This window comes from Muscardinus avellanarius (genome assembly GCF_963383645.1).
Source record: "Muscardinus avellanarius genome assembly, chromosome: 4".
Lineage (NCBI taxonomy): Eukaryota > Metazoa > Chordata > Mammalia > Rodentia > Gliridae > Muscardinus > Muscardinus avellanarius.
In genome coordinates this window covers 33,323,031-33,349,917 of record NC_137789.1, presented here as the reverse complement: position 1 = coordinate 33,349,917, position 26,887 = coordinate 33,323,031, and the positions used below count along the sequence as shown (strand labels likewise).

At 34.7% G+C, this 26,887-nt stretch overlaps 1 protein-coding gene across 1 annotated transcript in view; it reads right to left on the bottom strand.

Annotated features, from left to right (window-relative positions):
• ANGPT1 (angiopoietin 1) overlaps positions 1–26,887 on the bottom strand; it is a gene marked incomplete at both ends in the record, with an annotated part of 246,280 nt that overhangs the window by 71,556 nt on the left and 147,837 nt on the right. The window contains one exon of the mRNA XM_080693637.1: positions 9,736–9,965. Within this exon, the coding sequence (XP_080549763.1) occupies positions 9,736–9,965 (230 nt within the window). The remainder of the gene's footprint in view (positions 1–9,735; positions 9,966–26,887) is intronic.

The window sequence follows — 26,887 nt, the reverse complement described above, 5'->3', positions numbered from 1 at the left end:
GCAAATGCTGCATGACCCTTGCTGTTCTTTCGGAAGGTCATTCCGTTAACAAAGATATTTCAGGTGATTCATGTGTGTTAATTTTCCATGTAATGTTTTCAGCCTGGCTGAAATGCATTGCTTTTGCACAAAAGATTCCCCCTGCATATGGAAAAGCTTAAAGGGAATCTCTGTGTGCCCTATTATGAATGGACCAATAATTGATTTCAGCAAAAGTCATTAAAAATGGAACGGACATCCTTGGGCAATGTTGTAAGTATGGGAAGTAGTTGCCAGATGCTTCTGAAAACTGACACATGAAATGTCCACTTTGGAGATTTCAGAAGGGCTGTCATTGCAGGACCATCACTTTGATTCTTCGTATTTGAAGAGCAGTTCTTTATTGCTAGCTGCATTTCTACCTGTAATCCTACTCTGGTCATGGGGCTTCCTGAGCCATTAGAAGTTATAAAAAGTCAAGAGGAGATATGGAATGATTGATATGAATTATGAAGTATTTGGGTTTGTGCAGGACACCAGCCAAACTCTAAGGTTCACGTTACTTTTTTTATTTGTATGTGGTACCCAGAGGCATTCTATCTCCAAATATTCACACCTAAAAGTAATTGCAAATTCATGCAAAGACATCATGAATGCACTGATTAAAGGAGGTTTGGCTTAACTGATATGACACAAATAATTTCACTTTTTGATAAAAAATTAAATAGGTGTGTCTTCCTTGATAGGTACCATATAAATATAATTCCATCTCAGAGATGGTCCCACTCAGAATGCGAATGACAAAACCAGTGGCAAAATAAGATTCAAGTGTACTCAAAATTAGTTATGATGTTGGTATTCTTTAGTTGAAAATAAGTCATGAGTTTGCATAGGAATCTAGAAATATTACATATTGATAGTTTTATTTATTGAGATTTTTGCATATTAGAGATTGAACCCAAGGTCTTGAAAATGCTAGAGAAGTACTTTCCCACTGAGCTACATCCTCAAACCCCTATATTACTAGTTTTAAAGAATCTTTGTAATTGGCTTTTAGAAAACTCTTATGCTAAAAATCAAAAGTTTATACATATTTAAGGCTAACTGTACAGTTACAACATTTCTCAGGCTTTACTTGTAACTTCCTCCCTTCTTAAGGTGTAAGAAATATCAGAAAAATTTCACTTTAAAGTTCATGAGATACATACATACTGAGTAATGTTAATAAAACTTTTCTTATTTTCTCTTAGAGTAAATATAGGCCTCCTTTAATTCAGTTATCAAATACCATAACTTATCTGTAACTAAAGCCAGTTGTCCCATTTTGTCCCTTGATAGAGAATATCCTCTAAATTTGACTTGAGTATGGATGAATCCAGAAAATGATCTATCAAAATTCTATTCAAACTATGTGTGCTGCTTTGATTTAGCTAACCCAATAATGAAAGTACAAAAGGAAGAAGAATGGGGTTTGCCTATGGTAATGTTGGAACATGAAGGAAACACTCTCTCTGTGACTTTTCACCTCAGTAACTTTCAGGCCCAGCTGAAACCAACAGATATTCTTTTGCAGTTAGTTGCTCTGATTTCTTAAGTCAGAACTCTAATTCCAAAAAACGATGAAATACAAAATTTCAAATCTCCCCCAAAAGATGAAGTTTAAAAATAGTTCATGGGAGAGGTCAAGGAACGCATTACTTTTAATTTTCTTCAGCTAGCAACTATTCACACACAATATTTTTGCAAAAATTACAATTATTTCAAAAGGCAGATAGTATACTCCATCAAAAAGGAGAAATAAAGCAAAAATAAACAGTCACTTTCCCCTTAAGCCACTGGGTTTTATGAAAGGAAGTGCTCGATAGTGTGGTTCATTTTAAGGAAATTGTAAATGTTTGACATACAATTTTCTGTCAAGATAAAGCATTTCCCTCATTAAATGGAACAAGCACTCACTGTGGTGTCCAGCAGATGACTTCCTGTATTTTTCTTTCTCTTTTTACCTAACGCTAAAATGTATATCACAAGTAGTCGATGAAAAACCAAGCCTTTTACTTGGTCAATGAAAATGATATTTCCTATTTTATCAGTGTTTATACAAATGACATCCCAAAAGTTTTAATTTCCTCCTAACGCCTGTGATGTTTTTAGAGTCATTCTTAACTCGAGGGACTTCCAGCTCTAACTATCTCATTCCTCGATTGAATGATTCACTTCATGAACTCACCAGACACTACACGGGAGGTAAATTCCTTTCAGATGGTAGAGTTATTCTGAGAACAGAGCAAAATGACTCCTCAGCACGAAGAAGAAAGCAAATGCTTTGTTTCCCTTTTTTGAGAAAGCAAGAGGACTGAAAATGATGGTCAAATGTTCCACACCAGTGCAATAAGCCTCCTAGGAAGACATGTTAGCCCAGATAAGGAAGATCACTTAAAAAAAAAAACTAGACTATCAAGCATTCTGTCCTTCAAATGATATGAATGAATATTTGAAATGAACTTTATGAGATGCTCCCATGAATTGAAATTGAAATTTCGTAGGAAAGAATTAAGTATAGAAACATGTTCACGTCTCTTGGTATTTATTGAAGTTTTCGTTACTCCTCTCTATGCTTACCTAAAGTTTTTATCTGTCCTTTAAAATCCTAATCTTTTGAACACGGGTAGACAGTGATTCTGTTTCCCTTTTGTTTGTTTTAGTCCTTATCTTCTACAATTGAGCCATGCTGTTAACTAAATATTTGCCTACCTAAGGTGACATCCCAGTTCCAAAATTCACTTTTCTTTCACTCTTTTAAAAATATTTGACCTTCATGCTCACTTGCCACTGAAAAGCGCACTTTTTATAATAGCTGTTCCCTCTCAACACTGCTCACTACTATTTTTCTTCCTAATTCTGTTATTCTTTTGGTAATTTTTAAAATCTTCCCCCAAAATAACTCCAAAGTGTCTGTCTTGATTTGATTTCACACTCATTATTTTATAGAATGGGCTCATAACATTGGTATGTAAGTTCTCAGAAAATATACACAAAGGTGTCCCTCTGGAGTTGTGGTATGGGGTGGGGCAAATGGGAAGGAAAGATGGCGTAGTTTGCATTGGATTCTCCAATGTATCTATGGCCCTCAAATAGTTTAAGGGTGATATTTTATATGCACCTTCAGTGATTTTGCCACTTGTCTCTTCTGAGGGCACACCAATCAGAATTCTCTTATGCCTTCTGAATTCCTATTTTTCTTCTATAGGCACCTCAGTCAATAGGTGCAAATCTCTCTCTCTCTCTCTCTCTCTCTCTCTCTCTCTCTCTCTCTCTCTCTCTCTCTCAGATCTATCTCTCCATGCAAGCCACTGCTCTTCCAGAAAGTCAGCAACACTTTCTTAACTATTTAATTGAGGAATTTAGAAGTTATATGTAATCCTACTTCTAGAAAGCCATTATTTCTTATGAATTCTTGTGTGTGCGCATGTGTGTGTGTGTGTCTACGTTACTGAGGATTGAACCCAGGGGTGCTCTACCTGTGAGCCATACTCCCAGCCCTATTTTAGTCTTTATTTGAAACATGGCCTCATTCAATTGTCAAAGATGGCTTCAAACCTGCAAGTCTTCTGTCTCATGCTCCTAAGTACTAGTATTACAGGCATACATCACCAGTCTGCCTATTTCTGGAGGATTCTAATTTCTATGTTTTATATAAACTTTCCTCACTTACAATGGATAATATATAGACTCTAGAACCTGAGTCCCTGGGTCCAAATCATAGCTCATTTACTAAATAATTTACCTCTCTGTACTTGGTTTCTCTATCATTTTTCACATGAAATTAGTAAGAGCACCTATCTTATAGAGCTATTATCAGAATTAAATGAGTTAATATTTGCAAAGGGCTCAGAAGTCTGGCCTGTACTAAAAATTTCCTGACATAATAGTGGCAAAATAGCTATCTAGTCCCTGCTTTCAGTATTTTCCAATTCCCAGTACATTCTTTCTACATGGTAAAGGGTAATTTTTCCAAAATGCAAATGTTGCCATCATTCTTATTGTTAATATTAACAATATTTCTTCATTGCTTTATGGAAGAAAAATCACCCTCCCTCATTTCCCTTCATTGCCTCTTGAACCTCATTTTTTTTTTACTGTTACCTTGCCATTGATTCTGAGATTTAAACTGTGGATTTATGTATCCCACCCCTGTCTCATGCACTCACAATTCCTAGCAGATGAACTTGTTACCTGCACTCTCTGGAGTGTCCTATCCTTTCTTCATTTTGAGGACTTAGCCATCATCACCCCACTACAGCCAACCTCCCCATGTTTTAATCTTAGGTCAACTTTTTCTAGCAATGTAACCATGAGCAAATGTTCCCTGTGGAAGTTAAAGGACGGCACGGCACTCATACTGCTGTACTGAGGACTGTGTTCATACAGGTAAGGTTTAACCAAGGCTAGAGTCATAACAAGCATACAGTAAATTCCCTGAGAAATTCTGCCCTCACCCTTGTGTCCTGGCCATTATTTTTAATGTTCCTTCTGTGTGCTTTGCTGGTGCCTGGATATGCTGGGCTCATCTTCAACAAAATTCTCTGGAACATAATTGGTCTTTTACCAGATTATCTTCCTATTAAACTCTAGTTTCCTTGAAGCCACAGAATGAAATACATCTTTTTTTCCTTTTTTTCTGAACAATATCTGGCACGCTATAGGAATTTAGAGAATATTTGTTAAGTAAACATGGATAAACATCCTTGTACCCCAGAAGAGAGTCTAAAATGGAACAGTTGCTGCTGAACAATTTTTTGAATGAATCATGAATTTATGAATTGCATTTTATTGTAGCAGAAATGTGCTGCCAGCTGAATTGGACAGTAAGACAATTGATCTTTGTCCCTTAAGATGAAGTTTAAATGTTGTTTCCTTTCTAATTTTTTCTTTTCTCTCTTTATTTTTGGATGCTTTGTTGAAATCAAATTCTGAATCACACAGTATGCCGTTTGCCTTGTGCGTATTTAACATATGTGATGATGTTTTAATCAGCAATGTACATAGATGACTAGTGACTCTTTGACAGTCACAGTACTCAAATCTCTTCCCTCAACAATTCCAAACCTTGCTTCCATACCATTATCAATGTAAACTATTTAATCCTAGCAATAACTGTGAATTTCCCAAAGCACGAAGTAGTAAGCTCAACTTTGACACTGTAATAACATGGAGGACAGTATTTGTTTAGTGGGTAATGTTTCTAAAATGAATGTGAGTAAATATTTGCAAACAGAAGTTTGTCAAAAGTAAATGTGTCATCCGGAAGCTATACAAAATAGATATCATTCACCTTGAAATGACTATTTAACACACTATTATTGCCTATTTGGAACAAGCATGGAAGAATTTGGTGAGTTATTTTGGAAAACATGTTGGTTAGCTGTACTTAGCTTAAATATTGTGTGGCTTCAGAATTTTTAATAGAAGTCCTCTGCAACTAAACAAAAGGACACCCTGCAGGCAAACATACATTTACAGTTCCTAGACCAAACAAATGTTTGGGAAAAAGTACATTTCTATTCAATACCTACTTCCCAGGAACTGTTTTATCATTTAATTTTAATGTACTAGAGACACTTTGGAAGGCATTTAAATAAAATATAAAAATGCATTATGAGGATTTACTAGGAATAGGCATAAATGCTTTTTTATACAAACTTTATTTTTATTTTGTATTAATTAGATACTTGATTTCTTTGTTCCAGGTCCTCTATTTGTCTTTTATTTGATTTTACTGACAACCAATGAATACATATATATGACAAAATGTGATGTTCAAAACATGTTCACAGTGTATAATGGTCAAATCAGGCTAATTAACATACCTATCATCTCACTCGTTATTTCCTTATGGTGAGAACACTTCAAGTTCACTTTTTTAGTAATTTCAAACTATAAAACTGGTAAATAAAGGTTGTATATATTTGTAGCATACCACAAATTCATCAGGTAAATTTTCTGATAGGAATACCAAGGTTAAATGAAGCTGGTTGGCTGACTATCAGCTGTCAAACTTTGAAGGGCCTTGTATTTACACATTTTCTGCAAAAAAGATTTGCTTACATTGACTTTTGTTCCTTGAAGAAGAAAGAAATGATTAAAGCTTAATGTGTCAACTATGCTCTAGCAACTCTGAGGTTTTCTTTTTAATATCAAACATCTAATTTAATTATGGATCATTGTGAAGTAGAAATTATTATCTTGAACTTATAAATGATGAGATTGCTCCAAAAAGTTAATTACCAAAAACATAGAAAACTCACTAAAATGTTATGTTCTTGTACTGTATAATGTTATATTCAAGCTTTTTCCACAAATGACTGATCAAACTGAGACCAAAAGATTTTTAAGACTAATTAAAATTTTGGGTTTTCTGGAAGATGATACAACTTGTGATATTTTTGGAAGGCCATCAGAACACCAGTATTTGGATTCTTAAAATATTCATTTTAGAAAATTAAATATGATATAATTTAATATAATATATGATGGTATATGATTTTTAGATATTTGAATATGAATAAATTTAAAAATAAAAAAATACTTTAAAAATAATATGTCTACATAAAATACCTTTTATTATAAAAAATCAAAGGTATACCTATAAAACCAAAGTTTGCTCTAGCAAACTGATTTTCAATCCAATATTATGCTCTTAGCCATTTACATTTTAATTTCAAAACTGTAGACTGTGGCTACAGTGAACAAAGCTATACCGAACATTAACATGTTTATAGAAACCTTAGTGAGAGCCACTTTCTAGTTTTGTCTCATATGGTCCTATAATAACTAAATAGTTAGTTATAATGCTTAACTAAGATTAAAGGGGGAAAATTAGCAAGGCACAAACTCTATGGACCACTGAAAAATCAGGCACTACTCTTACATTAGGGTCAAAAAGCCTGTAGTTAAAGCAAGATTTATTTTAGAATTATATCATTAAGAGAAAAATAGACATCTGGAGGCCTTGGAGTCTTAGATTTCTTCAGCCTCTCTTATCATTATTATTACTACTACCATTTTGGATGTGCGGTATCACAGAATAGACACAGTTACTTTTCTCAACCCCAAGTGGATGCTGAGGGTAGCATAGAGTTGATCATTGTCACCATAATTGTTGAATAACTGAAGTGAATAGATGCTTGGTTGTCTGATTTGCACCCCAATTCTAAGCTCAAGCAGAAATTTAGGTTTTATAGTCATACGCCTGGCTGCTAAAAGCTTAAAGACATATTTATTAGACAAATATTCAGGAAAGGAGTTGAATGGTGATAAGAAGGCAGACATATGAGCACTGTGAGAATCACCAGAGCTTGACATCTTTAAAATCAGAAAGAAAAAATTGCTACTCAACTCTGTGTGCCTGCTATAAGTCTCAGGATGATAAGAAAAATGTGTTTTCAATCTTTGCCCAAATGCATTCATCTCAATAGGAGAATAGATATGTCTCATATTAATACTTAATTTCTAAATACTCATGAGCTCTATTAAAATTCTCTGGCAACATCCTACCATGCTTTCCTTCCAGTGGACTCCAGCTCAAGGTTTTGGCAGGCTCTGACTGATTAGCAGGTTTTTTCCTTCCCAATCACATTACTGAGCACACCCAAATGGAGCTCTGGGGACTCACTGTTTAAAAAATGTTACTTTACAAAGTATATTAAAGGCTTGTTTAGACTATCTAAAGGAGATATAACTCAAGGTAATGGAGTGTAACAGAGAAATGGGAAATGTCTTTAAAACAAGATCACTTAATATGGAGTTATCTTCTATATTCCTATCTACACATGAAAGTATGCAATCGAGCTAATTCTTCATGATGCTCAAGTCCACTATTAAGTTAAAGGAGCCTCTACTGGTGAGCATTGCATAGGCACACTCAACAGTGACATGAATGGTCACACAAGCCACAAATCAATAAGTCACTTTCAGATGGAAACAGCCTTATCTCTCATTCTTCACCATTACAATTCCATCTTTACTTGGAGAAAGGCTGAGTAGTGACTAGAAGTACAAAAGATAATCTCAAGCTCCAAATTCTGAAGAACTGTGCTGAGACTCAGGGAGGTTCTGCTTGAAATGAACAGGTGCCCTCAGAGCCACACATTCAAAAACTGTTGCGTGTATGTGTGGTGTAAGGATCTGTAGACCGATAGAAAAATGTGTCTAGATACATTGGCTAAATCTCTGAATAAGGACAAGGGATCAGATCATAATAAATACTTTTTAATAGCAACCACTCTTTCTCAGTCAAGATCCTTTCTTTAGTCTTATTTTCTCTGCAAGCAACATTTTTGTTTTATCTTCCTTTCCCCCCAAAAGAAACAATTAATATTATTTTTAAAATGAGAAACCTCCTGAAACTCTCGCCAGCCATCTGAACTAATCTTTAGCTCTGGCTAATTTCTTTCTTCCTCTTTTTCAAATTGTAGAAATATATGTTAATTTATTTACTTGGTTTTTTTTCCTATTTGTTTAGAATTTTATTTTTTAACTTATTTTTATTGGTGCATTGTAATCATATATCACATTGGAATACAAGACTTGAGAGGATATACAAGCACACATCATCCAATTAGCCCTCATCCACTCCCCATCCCATTCGCTCCCCTTTCTTCCATCCCATGCTTGTTTGGTGATTAACTTTGATACATTTGTTTATGTACCTCCTGAGTTTTAAAGAGGCTCCATGCTCCCCTATTCCATACCCTCTGATTGGTCACCTTAATTACTTTGCTATGGGGCCCTTTCTATAACTCGACCTCTTCCTGTTGCCCCTTTCCTCCTAGTTATTGCTGATTAGGGGAAGCATCTGGTTTTTATTTTCTGTGGTATTTCTCTGTGCATGCCGCGTTGCAAGTAGCGATCCCACTCTTGATGGCCCCAGTAGTGGCCTGGCTACCCAGTGGACTGATCCAGACCTCGCTGGCTCAAGCAGCGGCCTTGCCTCATGGGAGGCCCAGATTCTGGCCTCTCTGGCCCCCACACCGGCCTAACCCCTCAGCTGGCTCCGATCCCGGCCTCGGTGGCCCCACCACCGACCTAGCCTCAAGGCAGGCTCGTCCTAGCCTCATTGACCCTGGCACCGGCCTAACCCCTCGAGAGACTCCTATCCTGGCCTTGGAGGCCCCAGCACCGACCTTGCCTCATGGCAGGCTCCAATTCTGACCTTGTTGACCCCAGCACCAGCCTAACCCTTTGGCAGGCTCTGATCCCGGCCTCGGAGGCCCCAGCACCGGCTCCGGTGCCGGCCGCTGGCCCCGGCACAGGCCTAAAGTTGTTTTTTAATGCCAAGGGGTTGAAGTCAATGTGATTTTACCTGGAAGCTATACCTCCAGCACTTTGTTTTCTTCCTTTTAATTTTTATTGGTACATTGTTCTATTCTACAAAGTTAAGTACGTAATATCATAACATCAAATAATTACCCATGAAAGTATAATAGATTTTAGCTAAAGTTAAAAAGACCACAAACATAAAAAGAAATCAGAAAACTATTTTAAAAAAGCTCCTGGGGATTTACCAATTCAAACTCAGAAACACATTCCCTCAAGCTAGAAACATAAGAGAATTGTCAACAAAGCCTCACAAATGCTTCTAAAAATCAAGTTCATCTACTGTTTACACAGCAATCAACGCATTGGAGAAACTTGTATTGATTTTTGCTCATATGAAATAAATTATTTACAAAGCCAAAGTGAGGAAGCAATTCTTACCTTCTTTCGTGCAAAGGTTGACTAGGTTGTGGACAGTATCCATGAGTTCCAGCTGCTGCTTCTGCAGGACGCTGTTGTTGTTGGTGGCTCTGTTTAATTGTTTCTCCAGCTCCTGGATTATAAATGTTTGACGAGTAACCAATCCTTGCAGGTTCTCTTTCTCTTCCTTTAAGGTGTCTAACTCTTCCTTGTGCTTACCCTCCATTTCTAAGATTTTGTGTTCTAATAAACTATAAGAAGTAAAAATTAGACTTAGTTTATTAAATGTTATACAAAACAAACTGTAATTCTACTAGTTCCTGAGTTTAAGATTATGAAAATAAACTGGATATGTCAACATGGAAGTACTGTTTTAAGTGAGAGGCTCAAGAAACTGTATAGTTTTAAAATAGGTGATATATGTGTGTATATATATATATATATATATATATGACATATATTATCTCAAATAAAAAACTATTAAAGCAAATAATGTCAAAATAATGTTGGCTTTCTAGATATAATTTATTTCCTAGGGTAAATCTTATCTTCATGGTATCTGATTTACAAAACCTAAGAAATCGTAGCTTAAAGAAGTGATAGCATAGGTTTTACTAATGTGATGGTACAATAGAAACAGATACAACAGTTCAAAAATAAGTGATCACAATACAGAATACATGTGAACTTACTTCACTTCATTCACTTGGGATTCTCAAGACATTAGAGAGATTAAAATTAAATTAATTAATTAATTTTATCTTCCCACTAGTAATTTATTTTATTTTTAATACTTTTATTGGTTCATTATAATCTCACATTTAAATTCATTAAACTTCACAATATTTCTGTTGGATTAGAGAAGAGCATAATGGGTATAGTAACTACAGGACCAGATGTAACCTCGCTGAAGTCAAGAATTTTTAAGACTTCTGACACTAGGTCTCGTATTATAACTAGTAGCTTACAGTTTTTCTCATCCTGGGCTTCCAGATGAAGCTTAATGATACTACAAGTTCCTAAATAACTATACGTAAATGGTTCTGGAAAGGCAGATTCTATTAGGCCAGTGTCATGGTCTTACCAAAGCAGTTGGGCGTGATGTAATTACTCAGAGTGATGCAATCTTTAACCCAGAACTGTTTTCTCTCAGAGCTCTTTAGATGATACTCTCCTTGCATACTGCACACGGAAAGTGACAAAAATGCAGAAGCACTCTTGGATCCTAGCAACTGGCTTGATATAAAAAAGCATTTACATTTTATAAAGTGTCTAATATACTAGTATTCCCCAGGGGAAATTTTTATTCCATTTTCTCAGCTCTATTTTTAGAAGGTTCAACCAGTTCTTAGTTTACAAGGTGCTATTCAATGCAACATAGCAGAATAGGCACTTAATTTACCATGAAGAAATATAGCACTGAATCATTGTCCTAAGTCTTCAAAACGGAGACGCTAGGGAGTGTTTAATACTTAAATTATACAACAGAGAAGATTTGAAGTCAGACTTTCCAAATCTATGCTCTAGAGGACAAGCTGTAATATCTATTTTCACACAGATGTAGAAGTGTGACAAGAAGGGCTGGTGGACATTCCAGATCTTTGCTAACAAACCTATCTTCCCCAAAAGAATGGCCCTGTATTTAGTAAAAAAGTTGCCTTTGAAGCCAAGGCTAAGTATAAAACTACTAACTTATAAAACCCTTGGTGTAGTGTGTCCAGATTCACAAGTGAAATGTTCCCTTGGAGTCTTCTGAGGGGAAGCTCTGTGTCTCCTGGAGGATAAGAAAAGCCACAGCCACATTGCTTTTTTGAGATGCCTTCATTCTACCGGACACCCATAGAGAGAGTCCCCATGCTCTGTTCTAACCTCAGCAACTCGCATTTGGATAGATTTTGGGTGTGATATTCACTTATATTTTATTTCAAACCATTTTTGAAAATAAAAAACAGGCAAAACAATCAGAGTAAAATGGTAGACAACATCTCTAAGGGATAAGTATGATTAATCTTCTAGTATTTTCATCTGTGCCAGTAACTTGCTGCTGAAGAAATTCAAGGAAGGTTGAAAGGAGAAGAAAGGAAGGAAAAAAGGGAGGAAAAACAAATTTTCTTTTATCTCTGTTGTCTAAAAATGTCATCCTGGCTGGTTAAATGACATATGTACTTGCTATGGACAGCAAAGGATTTTTACCTCTGTTCTGAGAATTGATCTCAACTGATTCTTCAGCTCATCCTCACTTTACTTTTAAATTATTTTTCTTTCTATTTATGAAGTAATAATAAGACATAAGATTAACTGCCTTTCAAATTTGCAGGAGTTACAATATACTAGCAGGAAACCTTACCCTTAATTGTAAAGATACCAATAATAAGTAGTTCAAAGTTTGGAAGCTATAGTCATATAAATTTTGTATAAAAATTCTGAATAACATTTTCCCTTAAAATAGGCTAAGCACTGACTTCCAATTTTCTAATTAGCAGAGATTATGTTTTGGTTAAAACTTGTGTTTATTAGTTGCTAAGTGCCAATAAAATACAAAATGATACTATTTCTGATCTAAGGACTTATTTTTACAAAGGAACCCACAGATTAAAAAAATAAACGAGCTATTAGACATAATACATTTTAGACATAATATATTTTTGCAAATCTTTCCACCAATGTTCTTCCACTTTCAACTTTTGATGTGTGCTTTGCACAATATGATATATACTTAGAGATGGGAGCTATCTGTGGTATCATTACAGGAGATAAGTTTGTTGTTGTTGTTGTTTGTTTGTTTTGGTGGTGATGGTACTGAGGAATGAACCCAGGGGGATTCTACCTTGGAGCTACATCCCTAGCCTTTGTTTTTATTTATTTATTTGTTTGTTTATTTGTTTGTTTATTGAAATGGGATCTTACCAAGTTGCAAAGGGCCTCACTAAGTTACTGAGGATGGCCGAATCTGCAATCCTCCTGTCTCAGCCTTTCAAGTACTAGAATTACAGGTGCACGCCACTACTCCTAGCCTATTTTTTTTTTCAGTATAATTTGAAAGAGCTAAGAATTGAAAGTTGATCAGAGAAGTCCTGATGCCAAAAGAAACAATTATGGACATCTGGACACTAGCTTGAGAGAGAAAAAAAATTATTTTTCTGAATTTCCTGAGTAAAAGTAATATGTATTAGCAAAGGGGAGAGGACATTGATTTTCATAATTCACAAACCAATACTTAATGTAGCATGACTATTAGATATCCAAAAGACATCAACATAATATGACACCTTAAAAGATACATTTATGTATGGTAAAAAAGGGAATACTATGGATGTAAGAAGCCACTCTGCAGCACAGATCACTGACAAAATTTGGAAGCTGGGTATGGTGGTGCATGCTTGTGATGTCAGCATTTGGGAGGCTGAAACTGGAGGATTGTTGGTTTGCAGCCAGCCTCGGGTACTTAGTGAGGCCCTTTGCAACTCAGTGAGATCTTGTTTAAAATAAATAATAAAAAAATAGGGCTGGGGGTATATCTCAGAGGCAGAATGCCCCTAGGTTCCATTCCGAGTACCACAAAAAAAGAAAAAAAAAGAAAAACATATTTGGAAACACAAATAATACAATGATAACTACAAGCAAATAGGAAACATGCCACATGCCACTGTTCACGTGCTCTCCCAAATGACATGTCTTAAGAGGTTAACTATCCCTTCTAGTAATTTTCCCCACCCCATTTCTTCACTCAGAGCTCCCTTAACAACCTTCATAGCCCAGCCATTCTCTACCAAATTTATTTATTAATCTTTTACATTAGTGATAATATTTTAGAGTTTTTTTTGGAAGACCAGTTTTTTGATCCTTCTATTTCCTTCGGCAACATTCATCCTGCTGTTGTTTCTCCTCCTCCTCATCCTCCTCCTCCTCCTCCTCTTCCTCCTCCTCCTTTCTTCTTTTTTTTTTGGTTTGGCTTCCAAAAGACAATTCTCTTTGACTTTCTCATCCACTTTTTTTTTTAATCTACTTTGGAAATTAGCTCTTCTTTCTCATTAATTCCAAAATGGTTTGAACCCAAAATTTACTTGCCAGAAAAGTTAACATAGTATCTCTAGTTATTATTACATTTTTAATATATCATCATCATAGGTGTAGAGCATTTAAAAAACCCTTATGTCCTTTGATTCTTAAATCAATATGGTAATATAGACTAAGTTGATGTTATAAGTCCTAGTATACGAGTATCATAAATATCTTATCCAAAATCACATAGATATTGTCAGAACCAGAGTTCAGAGAGTATTTCTTCTAACTTGTTGCACTAGAAATCTACCTATGACATTCCACTGCTATTATATAGTTTTATGTCATTTATTTATTTGGTACTTAAGATTAAACCCAAGAACATCCTACTAGCTGGGCTAAGTCTCTAATCCTTTTTATTTTATTTTTTAAGTTTGAGACAAGATCTTACTAAGCTGCCCAGGCTGGCCTTGAATTTGCAATCCTCCTGCCTCAGTCTCCTAAGTAGCTAGCTGGGGTTACAGGCATGTGCCACCATGCCCAACAAGATCTTATCTTTTTCATTTAGTATAGCACAATAACTTCACCCATTTATCTTATACCAGAAATCAAAGCATCTCCTAATCGCTTTGTTATTTTCTGCTTTTCATCTGGTTATGGTGGGAATTTGTCTTTCACCATACCTGAACCTACTCACCTTTCCCATATATAAAAACTTAATTTCTTGTTAAGCCAGTTTTAAAAATCTGAGCTTAAATTTCCTTAAGTGACATCTTGCCGTCTCTGCCATTACTTTTAGAAATCAGTTTAAAAAACAACTTCAGCATTCTAGTATTCTGAATTAGCTAGACAGTCGGTTTTCCTGACGATCTTCTTCAATAACAAGTTAGCTTAGGTTTAAATGCATAACGCCAAACTGGACGCTGATTCCAAACTCAAGTGCACCATTTTGTAGAGCGTGTTCAGCATATTTTCATTAAGCAAAATAAAAATTCCAATGCAAAGTTTTGAGGAAGCCTAGATAAAATAAATGGTTTTTATTAAGATGTATCCTTTTAAGCTTAGCGTTTCTTGGAGCAATAAATTATGAAACTGTGTACTAAATCTATACAATTTGAGCTAGAAATAAAAAAAAAACAAGAATTTCTCACAGGATTTTCAGTATTTCCTGTTTCCCATCTTTCTGGAAACACTTTGAGAAGAGACATGCATAGGATTTTGGCACTTAACTTCTACTTTGAGGCAGAGGTGCACTTTAATGAAGAATAAAATAAACAAAATAATCTAGACCTTGAACTTCAGTAAAAGGTTCTAAATGAGAATAGACAAAGCTCTATTTGAAAGTTTTGGGTTATTTTACCCCAACTCCCTCTCCCTGGTTCACACAGTCTGTTTTCTACAACATATCTTATTGGAAATATTTGAAATCATTGGATACATCTTGAAACTTTCACAGAAAAAGCTCTCCCTTTCAAATGTTTTCCCACAATAGAGTTCCTAACATAGCAGCCAATGAACTAATAGTGCTGAGAAATGCCTAAGCTCTATGTGTGCAAATATAGCCCTTCAAACAAAAAGGGGGACGTTGAAAATATCTCCTAATTTTTATGTCTGAATTTATTTATGGATGTTTACATTTATTCTTTTCCTTTTCTTTCTTTTTTTATTTTTTTGCAGTACTGGGGATTGAATCTAGAGTGTTCTACTTCCACGCTACATTCCAGCCCTATTTTTTTTATTTTTTATTTTAAAACAGGGTCTCACCAAGTTGCGGAGTACCTCACTAAGTAGCTGTACCTGGCCTCGAACCTTCAATCCTCCTGTCTCAGCCTCCTAAATACTGGGATTAGAAGCGTGCACTACTACACCTGGCTTTATATTATTTTTAAAGGTATAGTGTCAGCAAATGTTGCAAATGCAGGTTTGGAAAGTGTGAGTTTTTTCTGGGTTAAATTTATACCTTAAGTTTCTAATTTGCATGCTAAAATTCCTTTCAAAATGTGAAGTTGTATTGATGTAATTCAAATTTGGTGCAGGACATAGAAGGTATAAGTTAACATTAGTGATTTTTTTTAACATTTGGGCTAGATAAAAATAAGCTAAATATATTGTGGAAACCAGAAATCAAAATAAAAAGACTGATATATTTTATGATAGAAAATATATTATTTCTATTAAAATAGATTGAACAATAAATAATTAAATTGATAAAATATTTGCAACATATATGAGAATGTTTTAAATCCATTAAGGAGCTCATATAAACTAATAAAACAAAGATAAGCAATCTAATAGAAAATGAGAAACATATGTGAATAGTCTAGTCACAAAATAAATGCAAATGGTTAATAATCATGAAAAGATGCACAGTCTGATCTCTGGAGCAGCAAGGTTATGAGGAATTAGAAAACCAATGAATGCTTGTGGAGAATATAAAACTCAAAGATAACTTTATATATACATATACATATACATATACATATACATATACATACATACACACACACACACACACACACGTGTGTGTGTGTGTGTGAGTGTGTGTGTGTTACTAGGAACTGAATCCAGGGACATTCTACATCAGAGCTATACCCACCTTATTTATTTTATTCTTTATTTTGAAACAGGGTCTCACTAAGTTGTGGAGGGTCTCACTAAGTAGCTGAGGCTGGCTGCAAGCCTGAGATCCTCCTGTCTTAACCTCCCAAGTACTGGGATTACAAGCATGTGCCACTACGCTTGGCTTGTCAATATTTTTTTAAATGTTAAATGGTGATACCAACAATTCTAATCCTAATATGTGTTAAATAATATAAAATAACTTGACAAGTTTTAAGTTATAGTGCATCCATAAAAACAAATTTCTACTCATTATTTAAATGAGGTAATCTGTATATATTTATATCTGTACAGTATTTGTGATGTTCTTATGAAGCAAATAATAGAAATAAATCCAGCATTTAAAATAATGTTTAAAATATATACATGAATACACAAAATATAAGTATGTACATGTATGCAGTTACATATGGGTTTGTGTTTCTGTATGCACATACAGAAATATCACACTATAAATACATTCATATGTTAGTATACTCATAGAAATAGTCTAGAGTGAGCACTATACTGCTTATCTATGGATTATGATTCACTTCAAGGGCATGTGATGGTGTTCAGTATGGAATTCGGGAGACTTTAACCTGCAATTATGTACATGTGCATTTAATTTAATGTTTATGTTAAATTGTCTTTTGAACTGTTTTTTTTATAGAAATGAGGTAAATAGCCATGATCCTATAGTGGTCTGGGAAAATGCTGCACAGACAGTGGCATATGGGAGTGCAGATTTGTGATATCTATCTATCTATCTATCTAGAGAGAGGTTATCTTTGAGTTTTATATTCTCCACAAGTATTCATTGGTTTTCTAATTTCTCGAAACTTTGCTGCTGGAGAGATTAGACTGTGCACTTTTTATAATTATTAACCATTTGCATTTATTTTGTGACTAGATTATTCACACAAATATGTATATAACACAAGTCTTCATTTATATATAATCTATATTTTATTTTTATTAAGCACAATTAATAGAGTTACAAAATTTAATGTAAACCATATGATTTGTATTTTCCACTAAAAGTGCTTTTGTGTGATTTGTGTGTGTGTGTGAGTGTATGTGAGTGTAGATAAAATGCATTTGTTGAAATAGATGCACTGGGATATTGCTCAGTCAATTATTCATTCAATATTCAACAAGCATTTAAAACTGTCTATATTATGTGAGGATAATTATGCCTGGGAGTAGAAAGACAATGATAAATAAAGCACATACTCTTATTTATCAGCAGGTCACAGCTAATAGTACAGATACAGTTGAATAAACACATATACACAAATGCACACATAATTATATATAGGTTATATATAATTGTCATGGTAAAAGTGAAATAACTGGGGAAGAAGCAGGCATGGTGTTATCAAAAATTGTAGTGAGTTTGTCTACCTGCTGACTGTGCACTTTTCATAATTTTAAACCATTTGCATTTATTTTGTGACTAGACTATTCACACAAATATACATACATACATACATATATATATGTATATATATACACACACGTTTTTGTTTATATATAATCTATATTTTATTTTTATTAAGCACAATTAATAGAGGGAACATTCTTAGAGGAGGTGACATGTGTGCTGAGTTTTCAAGAATGAACTGGAGTTTGTGTGTTCAATAAAAATATTAGAGCCGTGCCAGACAAGGCAAATGTCAAACGCATCTGAGATAACATCATCTGTTTAGTGTGATACTAACAACTAACATGATTAACAGTACTGTGCCTGCCAGGCACTTTCTTAGTGCTTTATACACATTTGCTCAGTCTTCACAGCAGCTCCATACAGTACTATTATCATCATTTCTATGTTATAAATTAGGAAACAAACCACAGAGATCCTAAGCAACTTGCCCAAAGTCACACAAATAATGTGTGACAGAGTGAATTATAGCAGGGATCCAGACAGTGGGAAACCAGCAGTCAGAACCAGAGCTCATGTTCTGAGCTATTGGGCCAAACCTAAAAAATCAAGATGGTAAAATTATCACTATAGTGGTCACAGACTGTATTCTGTGCTAAAGTACTTGAACATTTCATTCATTATAGTGAATCATTAAGGAGTTGGGAGGACCTGAAAAGAATTGCCTTTCTGAAAGAAGACTTTGGTAGCATTCTAAATAAGAGGCTTGACTGGCACAAGGCTTAGGCACAGACATCACTTCAGTGGCCCTGCCAAGAGTTGATGAGAACTGAGTTTGGTGGCACATGCCTGTAACCCTGGTACTTGGGAGTCTGAGGCAGGAGGATCACAAGTTCTCAGCTAGCCTTAGCAACTTAGTGAGGTCCTCTGCAACTTAGTGATATCTGTTTCAAAATAAAAATAAAATAGAACTGGATGTGTAGCTCATAGGTATAATACCAGTACTGTGCATGCACGCACACACACACACAAACACACACACACACACACACACACACACACACACACGTTAATTGGGACAGAATGGATTGGATAATCCAAGCTGCATCATGTTGGGAAGATATTTTATAATAATTAATACAGAAAACCATCATATACTTCAACCCTAATTTTGCTATCCACTAGCTCTTTGGTTATACTAACAAACTGTATTTGATGACATAAAGTGATTGGTAAGAGTTGTAAGAAATTGGAAAAAATATTACAATTACCCTTATATTTCCAGTTTGATCATAATTCTGTTTCACTCTAAGATCCTGGGGTTATTAAAATTTAAAGAAATAACATATCATATACCACTAAATTCATTACTGTAAAAATCTGAAAGGAAAAAATATCCTCTCCAATCAGCCTATATATGTTCTATTTACAAGAAATGGAACAGAGTAGTATACCTCTTACAAGAAACTTTCCCTGACCCCTGCTATACACTGCTAATACAGTTCAATCTAGTGTAATGATAGAAGTTAGCAAGGTTTTGCTTTAGTGTTTTTCAAAGAACTTTTTCAGTGGAAAATAGTTTTAATCAAAAAGGCTGTGATATAACTTCTTTCTCTTTCTTTTTTTGGAAATGGTCATTGAACCCAGAGGCAGTCTACCTTTGAGCTACACTCTTGGCTACACTTTTATTTTTTTTTATTTGAAATTGGGTTTTATTAACCTGCTGAGCTTGGTCTTGAACTTGTGATATTCCCAATAACTGAGATTACAGGCATGCACCATTATGCCTAGCTTACTTTTCATTTCTTTTGGTGCATTAACTAAAGCACCAATATTTTACTATGCCTTATGTGAACTTGTTTATGAGGCATAACCTGGCATCTTGAAATTGCACATTATTCAATCATTTAAAATGAATTGACTTAATAACTTCCTATAACTCTAGGGAGAAGATAGATGAGGCTTGTCAAGTAAGTCTAGTGTATTCCTAATGTAAAATAAATAGTTTATATCTCCTACTCCAATATTAGAAGGACTAAATAATGATCTGTACAGTGGTAGGCCAAAAACAACTGGTCTACCCTTTTCTTCAAATTTATATTTGCTTGTATTAGGAGAATATCTTGACAACCACATAAATTATACTTCAGGCTGCATTATGTTGGGAACATATTTTTAAATAATTAATGCAGAAAACCATCATAGACAGGAACCCTAATTTTCCCATACACTAGCTTTTTGGTTATTGTCAAACTATTTGACCTCTGTGAGCTGCATTTTTCTAATGTGCAAAATGGAAATAATAATACATACTTCACAGGATTGGTTGGAGGGTCCAGTAGTGAAAGCGAAGCACCTGTCCCAGATGTTTATACTACTATAGATGGCTAGGAAGCAGCTGTATTGTTTGAACTGTATTGGAGTTTCCATTTTATCTATAGTTCATATCACTCTGAATAGTCTTATTAAATATTTCTCTTCATTCTGTGTATTCAATACAATTTAAAAAAGTCTACAGGCTCCATCTTTGTTTACATGGGGTGCTGATTTTCTTTCCTGAATACTCTGTTGCGACAGAAAGGTTTCTTCTGGAATATTCTTTTGCCTGAATGTGTACCCATCTTTGAAAAATTGGGGTTATGGTGGAGATGGATATGGGCTTTGAAACCTGGACAGATGAACATCCTTTAGACTAACTGATTCAGTCTCAAAGTTAGTTCAGTTAATGGAAATTGCCTTATAATATCTTTCCCTACACATCTCTCTCTTCCATTGTTTTTTTTAGCAGAAGCAATTGTACTTATTATGAAAGAATTTAATAAAAACTGGCAATTATATGTCCCACTTAGTATTCTTTCTAACCCCCTTATGAGCATGGAAAATATTAAAATTTTCCATATATTTGGGTTCTTGGTAGTGTAATTTCAAATATATAAGTGAGTTACATATACTTCCAAGTGCTTTTTCCTTGAGGTAAGAAAAAAACATATTTTGAGATTAGGGTAGCATCCAACAAAAGAAAAACAGTATTTCCTAAAGAAAAAAAACAAAAATTCTTCAGAATCACCCCTAATAGATTGTTAAGAAAATATAGAGTAAAGCAAATGTTGCTAATACCATTCCTGCTTTGTACTTTTAGCTATTTAGGGAGAAAAGTAGTGAATCTAATGAGGCCAAAAATCCATTTTCAATTCTACAAGTGATGCATTTACTTTTTCAAGATCTCTCAGCATGCGTATGTAGTATTCTCCTATCCATAAAATAAGTTCCTTGATCTGCCAAAGAGGTGGTAGAAAATCTTAAGGGCTAACTTACCAATTTGACTCCAAAGGTCCCTAACGTATTTAAAGCTGGTAAGTCACACACCCAGATACAACCCCTCACATTACTTAGGGAGGAAGAAAAGCTTAATTTAGATAATCCCCTCTGCAAAATATCCCCTGATCCAAACCAGACCTGGCCAACTAAAGTCATGTTGTTCCTACATTTGAGAAATGCTTCAGTGTAGAAATGTCTCTTGGTTGCATTTGGAGGATTAAGATTTATATAAAGAATAGGCAGGGATTATCAATAAACTATGTTTAAAAACATAAACAGCTTCATGTTTGACTTTGACCTTGTCACCACTTGAATGGAAAGAATACTTTCTCTGTTGCTTTAGAAAGTATTCCACAGAATTCTCATTCCATTTCACATGTGAAAATAAACAATAACAATAAACAGAAGAGGGAAAATGGGCTCTATCACAAATGGGTATTTTTAGTTTGTATTAAAAAAACACTTCATAGAAAGTGGTTCAGGAAAAAATATTCCTGGCTTAAGAATCAATGTTCCAACGACACTCCATTGCACTCACTGCACCCTTCAACAGAAAGATTAACTATGGAGATGCAGCAGTAACAGGAACTACAACAATTGATAGAGGGACACCCCAGAAGCCACGTGTGAAGTAATGCCACACTGGAAATATTTAGGGTCAAAACATATGTGACTGAAAAGCAAGAGTATAAGACATATGTAAAATCTGTCAGCATGAGAATAGAAACAAATTTCATATTAAAATCCAAATCCCCAAACTCCTTTTGTATTGGCTGTGTTACTGGAAAAGGGAATTGCTATAATCTTAGAAAACGATCATTAGCAATAAATGATGTAATTCATATGTGTAGAAAAACTCAAGTTTTCTGTAGAAATTAGAATTTAGTTAGGGGGGGGATGTATTCAGCAGGAAGCATGTATGTGCTTGGAGTCAAGAATCAGGTTCCTCTGAGAGCATTTGCACAGGGAGAATCAATCTCCTTAAACCTGACTCAGGGTGGAGCTTCTTTGATAATTCACTCTGACTCGGTTTTACTGATGGAACAGAGAAAATTTTTAATCTGTTTGCCTTGAGGGAATAAAATTTCCTAGTAAAAATTCCACAATAGGAAATGATACAAATGATATTTGGAAAGACCAAAAAAATAATAATTAAGGGAGAAGTGATAATTTTTAAAGGAAGATGAATAAATATGAAAAGAAGGAAGGGGAAGAAAAAAGAGACAGTCTGACCTGAGTATAATTGATACTAAGGATAGCTTTGTTTTTGTACTTTAAGATTAGATCTTTCAGGATTACTTATGAATATTATGATATTCTGTCAACTAAAGTGTCAGCCACAGACTAAGAGATAATGAACTGGTCAGGAAGGGAAGTATTAAAGGATATAAGTTCATGTTGGCAACTTTTTAATGGATAAATCATAGGTCATAAAACAACTACTAAAAGATGGATTAAAGCCACCTTAAGTTACACCTACATTATGAAATATGTTAATAAAAATGACAACAGTGGGACATTTTGTTGATTTTAGAAGAAATGAACTCCAAAGTAAGCAGGCTACAAAATGCTATAAAATATGGCACAACTTTTGGTCAAAAATATATTTTTGTAAAATCTTCAGCAAAATACTCAACTGTGTCTGTGAAGTAGGACTTTGGCTTTTAATTTTCCTTCTTGCATTTTATGCTTTTTCTACAAAAAGTATGTTCTTTTGATAATTCTAAAAACAAATAACTCAGAAAAATAAGAAATTTGTTATTGTTCTACTAACTCAAGATTCTTAGACAAAGCTTTTACAACAGATGTTGAAGTACATAACTATAAGTGGGGTTCACTTTTAACAAGAAAAGTTAAGGATAGCGTAGTGACCCTAAATCAAGAGATGGTCAAAGTAAAGTAAACCTGTTCCATACATGCTTAGGTCTGCTTACTGTGAAACTCTAGTAGAATAAGTGCTATGTTTTCAGCAGGATTTCAATTCTAGAACATTTCATCATGCAACCAGTTCAGGGTCAAGTCCTGTCAAGTTTATTTATAGTTAAATGTTTTGCCCCATGAGACCATACAAGGATAAATAAATGCAAAACTTAGAATTACAAGTCATAGTGCACGAGTGACCTCTTCCAGATTCTAAACCAACAGCTAGGTTTTTTTCTCCGTGCAGAAGTTTAATTGTAATTGTTGGCATCAAAGTTTACTTACAGCATGAAGTTGGAAAATCCTTTTAGGTTGTGGATGATAGGAAGCTACATATGAGAGAGGACAGAGGGGTGTTACAGCAAGGAACTCTGGGATACTTTCCCAGTTCTGCACTAGCAATCTGTGTGACCTTGGAGAGATCACGCACTTGTTCAGTCTCTCTTCCCTCATCAGTTGAGTAAGGGGAGAAAGAGCAGCCCTCTTGTATACCTCCCCGGTTTGGAATACAGCAGAAACGTTACTTCCATCAAAACAAATTATATTTAAATAGTCTTTTTTAATGTTATTTTCTTTAATACATAAAATACACAAAAGCCAAAACTCAACTTTTAAGTCATCCAAATACTAAGAGGAAAATACGGAACACTCATCCTATACAAGTCAGTGCTTGACTGAATTGTTCATTATCAGTGTTAGTGACTTCAAAATAAGAGTTCTGGCTCTTCTAGCTCTCAAAAATGCCAAGTCCCATTTCACTTACCTGAGATGAGACATAGTTTACAAAAAATGCTGTGGTGACATCTATAAAGTTAACCAAAAACATTGATTGTGTTTAAGGGGAAATGGCTTTAAATGGCAAAAAAAAAACCCCAAAAACAAACAAATAAAAATAACCACAATAAAAAGCTCTTAAATATCTTCATAGGCAATTTCTGCAAGAAAATATCACTTTTGCTCCTTTCTAATGCCAGATCTCTGAATGCAAAAAATCTTATTTTGTAAAAGCTTAAGAGTGGGTTGAGTGATAATTAGAGAGGCTCTATTTTTCTATTTTTTTCTATGGTTATAAACCTTAATTCTATGACAAATAAGTAGTCTGTGTGGGTGAACTTAGTTATAGAACCAACTTTTTGTAGATATGGTAAGGCTTGAACAACTGAACATTAAAAAATAATGGTAAATGTTACAAAAAGCAAGTGTTTCAAGAATATATGAAACAGTACTGATGACACACCTCAAAGCCCTTGAAAAGCAGGAACAATTGAACCCCAAAGCCAGCAGAAGATGGGAAATTATTAAAATTAGAGCAGAAATTAACGAAACAGAGAATAAAAAAACAATACATAAAATCAACAAAACCAAAAGCTGGTTTCTTGAAAAAATTAACAAGATTGATAAACCACTAGCAAACCTAACTAAAAAAAAGAATCAACCCAAATTATGAAGATAAGAGATGAAAAAGGAGACATTACTACTGACAGCGTAGAAATCCAGAGGATTATCAGAAACTACTTTGAAAAACTATACTCCAACAAAATGGAAAATCTGGAGGAAATCGACAACTTCCTAGATAAATACAACCTTCCTAAACTGAGTCAAGAAGATATAGAACACTTAAACCAACCAATAACAATTAAAGAGATTGAAACAGCAATAAAGAGCTTACCATCAAAGAAAAGCCCAGGACCAGATGGTTTCCCAAGTGAATTCTATAAAAACTTTATAGAAGAGCTAACCCCAATACTACTCAAACTATTTCACAAAATAGAAAAAACCGGGACTCTCCCAAATACATTCTATGAAACCAACATCACACTCATACCCAAACAGAATAAAGACAGTTCAAGGAAAGAAAACTACAGGCCTATATCTCTGATGAACTTGGATGCAAAACTATTAAACAAAATACTAGCAACACGCATTCAAAACCACATCAAGAAAATCATACACCATGACCAGGTAGGGTTCATCCCAGGGATGCAAGGCTGGTTCAATATACGAAAATCAATCCATGTAATTCATCATATAAATAGAATCAAAGACAAAAACCACATGATCATCTCAAAAGATGCTGAAAAAGCATTTGATAAAATTCAACATCCATTTATGATAAAAACACTGCAGAGAACTGGAATAGAAGGAACATTTCTCAACATTATTAAGGCAATCTACAATAAGCCCACTGCCAACATCATATTAAATGAGGAAAAACTTCAAGAATTCCCCCTAAAAACTGGAATGAGACAAGGATGTCCATTATCACCACTTCTCTTCAATATAGTACTAGAGACTCTAGCCAGAGTAATAAGGCAAGAAAAGAAAATCAAAGGAGTACAAATAGGAAAAGAAGAACTCAAGCTTTCACCATTTGCAGATGACATGATACTATATTTAGAAAACCCAACAAATTCAACCAAAAGGCTTGAAGAACTGATCAACAAATTCAGCAAAATATCTGGATACAAAATCAATCTTAAAAAATCAGAAGCTTTCCTGTACACCAACCATAAATCCACTGAAAAAGAAATTCAGAAAACACTTCCACTCAGGATCTCCCACAAGAAAATAAAATACCTAGGAATAAACTCGACCAAGGAGGTAAACGATCTCTACAAAGAAAATTATAAAACACTGAAAAAAGAAATCGAGAATCCATGATGTTCATGGATTGGCAGAATAAATATCATTAAAATGGCCATCCTCCCAAAAGTGGTCTACAGATTTAATGCAATGCCCATTAAACTACCAAGATCATTCCTCACAGACATAGAAAAATCAGTCATTAAATTTATCTGGAATAACAAAAAGCCCAGAATAGCCAAGGTAGTTCTCAGCAACAAAAACCACGCAGGAGGAATCACAATACCTGACTTTAAACTATACTACAAAGCCATGGTAATAAAAACAGCATGGTACTGGCAAAAGAACAGATATATAGACCAATGGAGCAGAATAGAAGACCCAGAAACAAGTCCACACACTTTCAGCCAATTGATTTTTGACAAACGGGCCAAAAACATACACTGGAAAAAAAGACAGTCTCTTCAACAAATGGTGTTGGCAAAACTGGTTAACCATATGCAGAAAATTGGAAATTAATCCCACTTTTTCACCCTGTACAAAAGTCAACTCACGATGGATCAAATACTTGGAAATTAAACCAGAGACCTTGAAGCTCCTTGAAGAGGGCATAGGTTCAACACTACAACACATAGGCACAGATAAACATTTCCTCAACAAAACCCCAAAGGCACAACAAATTAAAAGGAGAATCAATACATGGGATTGCATGAAACTGAAGAGCTTCTGTTCAGTGAAGGAAACTATCAAGAACCTCAATCGAGAGCCAACAGAATGGGAGAAGATTTTTGCCACCTACACCTCTGATAGAGGACTAATATCTAGAATATACAGAGAACTCAAGAAACTCAACACTAAGAAAACAAAGCATCCAATAACAAAATGGGCAAATGAACTAAATAGACACTTCACAAAAGAAGAAATTCAAATGGCCAATAAATGCATGAAAAAATGCTCAACATCACTGGCAATAAGAGAGATGCAAATCAAAACTTCCCTGAGATTTCACCTAACTCCAACATGAATGGCAATCATTCAAAACACAAACAACAACAGATGCTGGCGAGGATGTGGAGAAGTGGGAACTCTAAGACATTGTCAGTGGGATTGAAAATTAGTGCAACTACTTTGGAAAACAGTATGGAGAATCCTCAGAAGAATGGGTACAAATCTACCATTTGATCCAGCAATACCACTTCTGGGTATCTACCCAAAATATAGGAAGCCAAACTACCAAACTTATGCATGTGTATGTATGTTCATAGCTGCACAATTCACCATAGCCAAACTATAGAACCAGCCAAGATGTCCATCAACAGATGAATGGATTACAAAACTGTGGGATATGTATACAATGGAATTTTA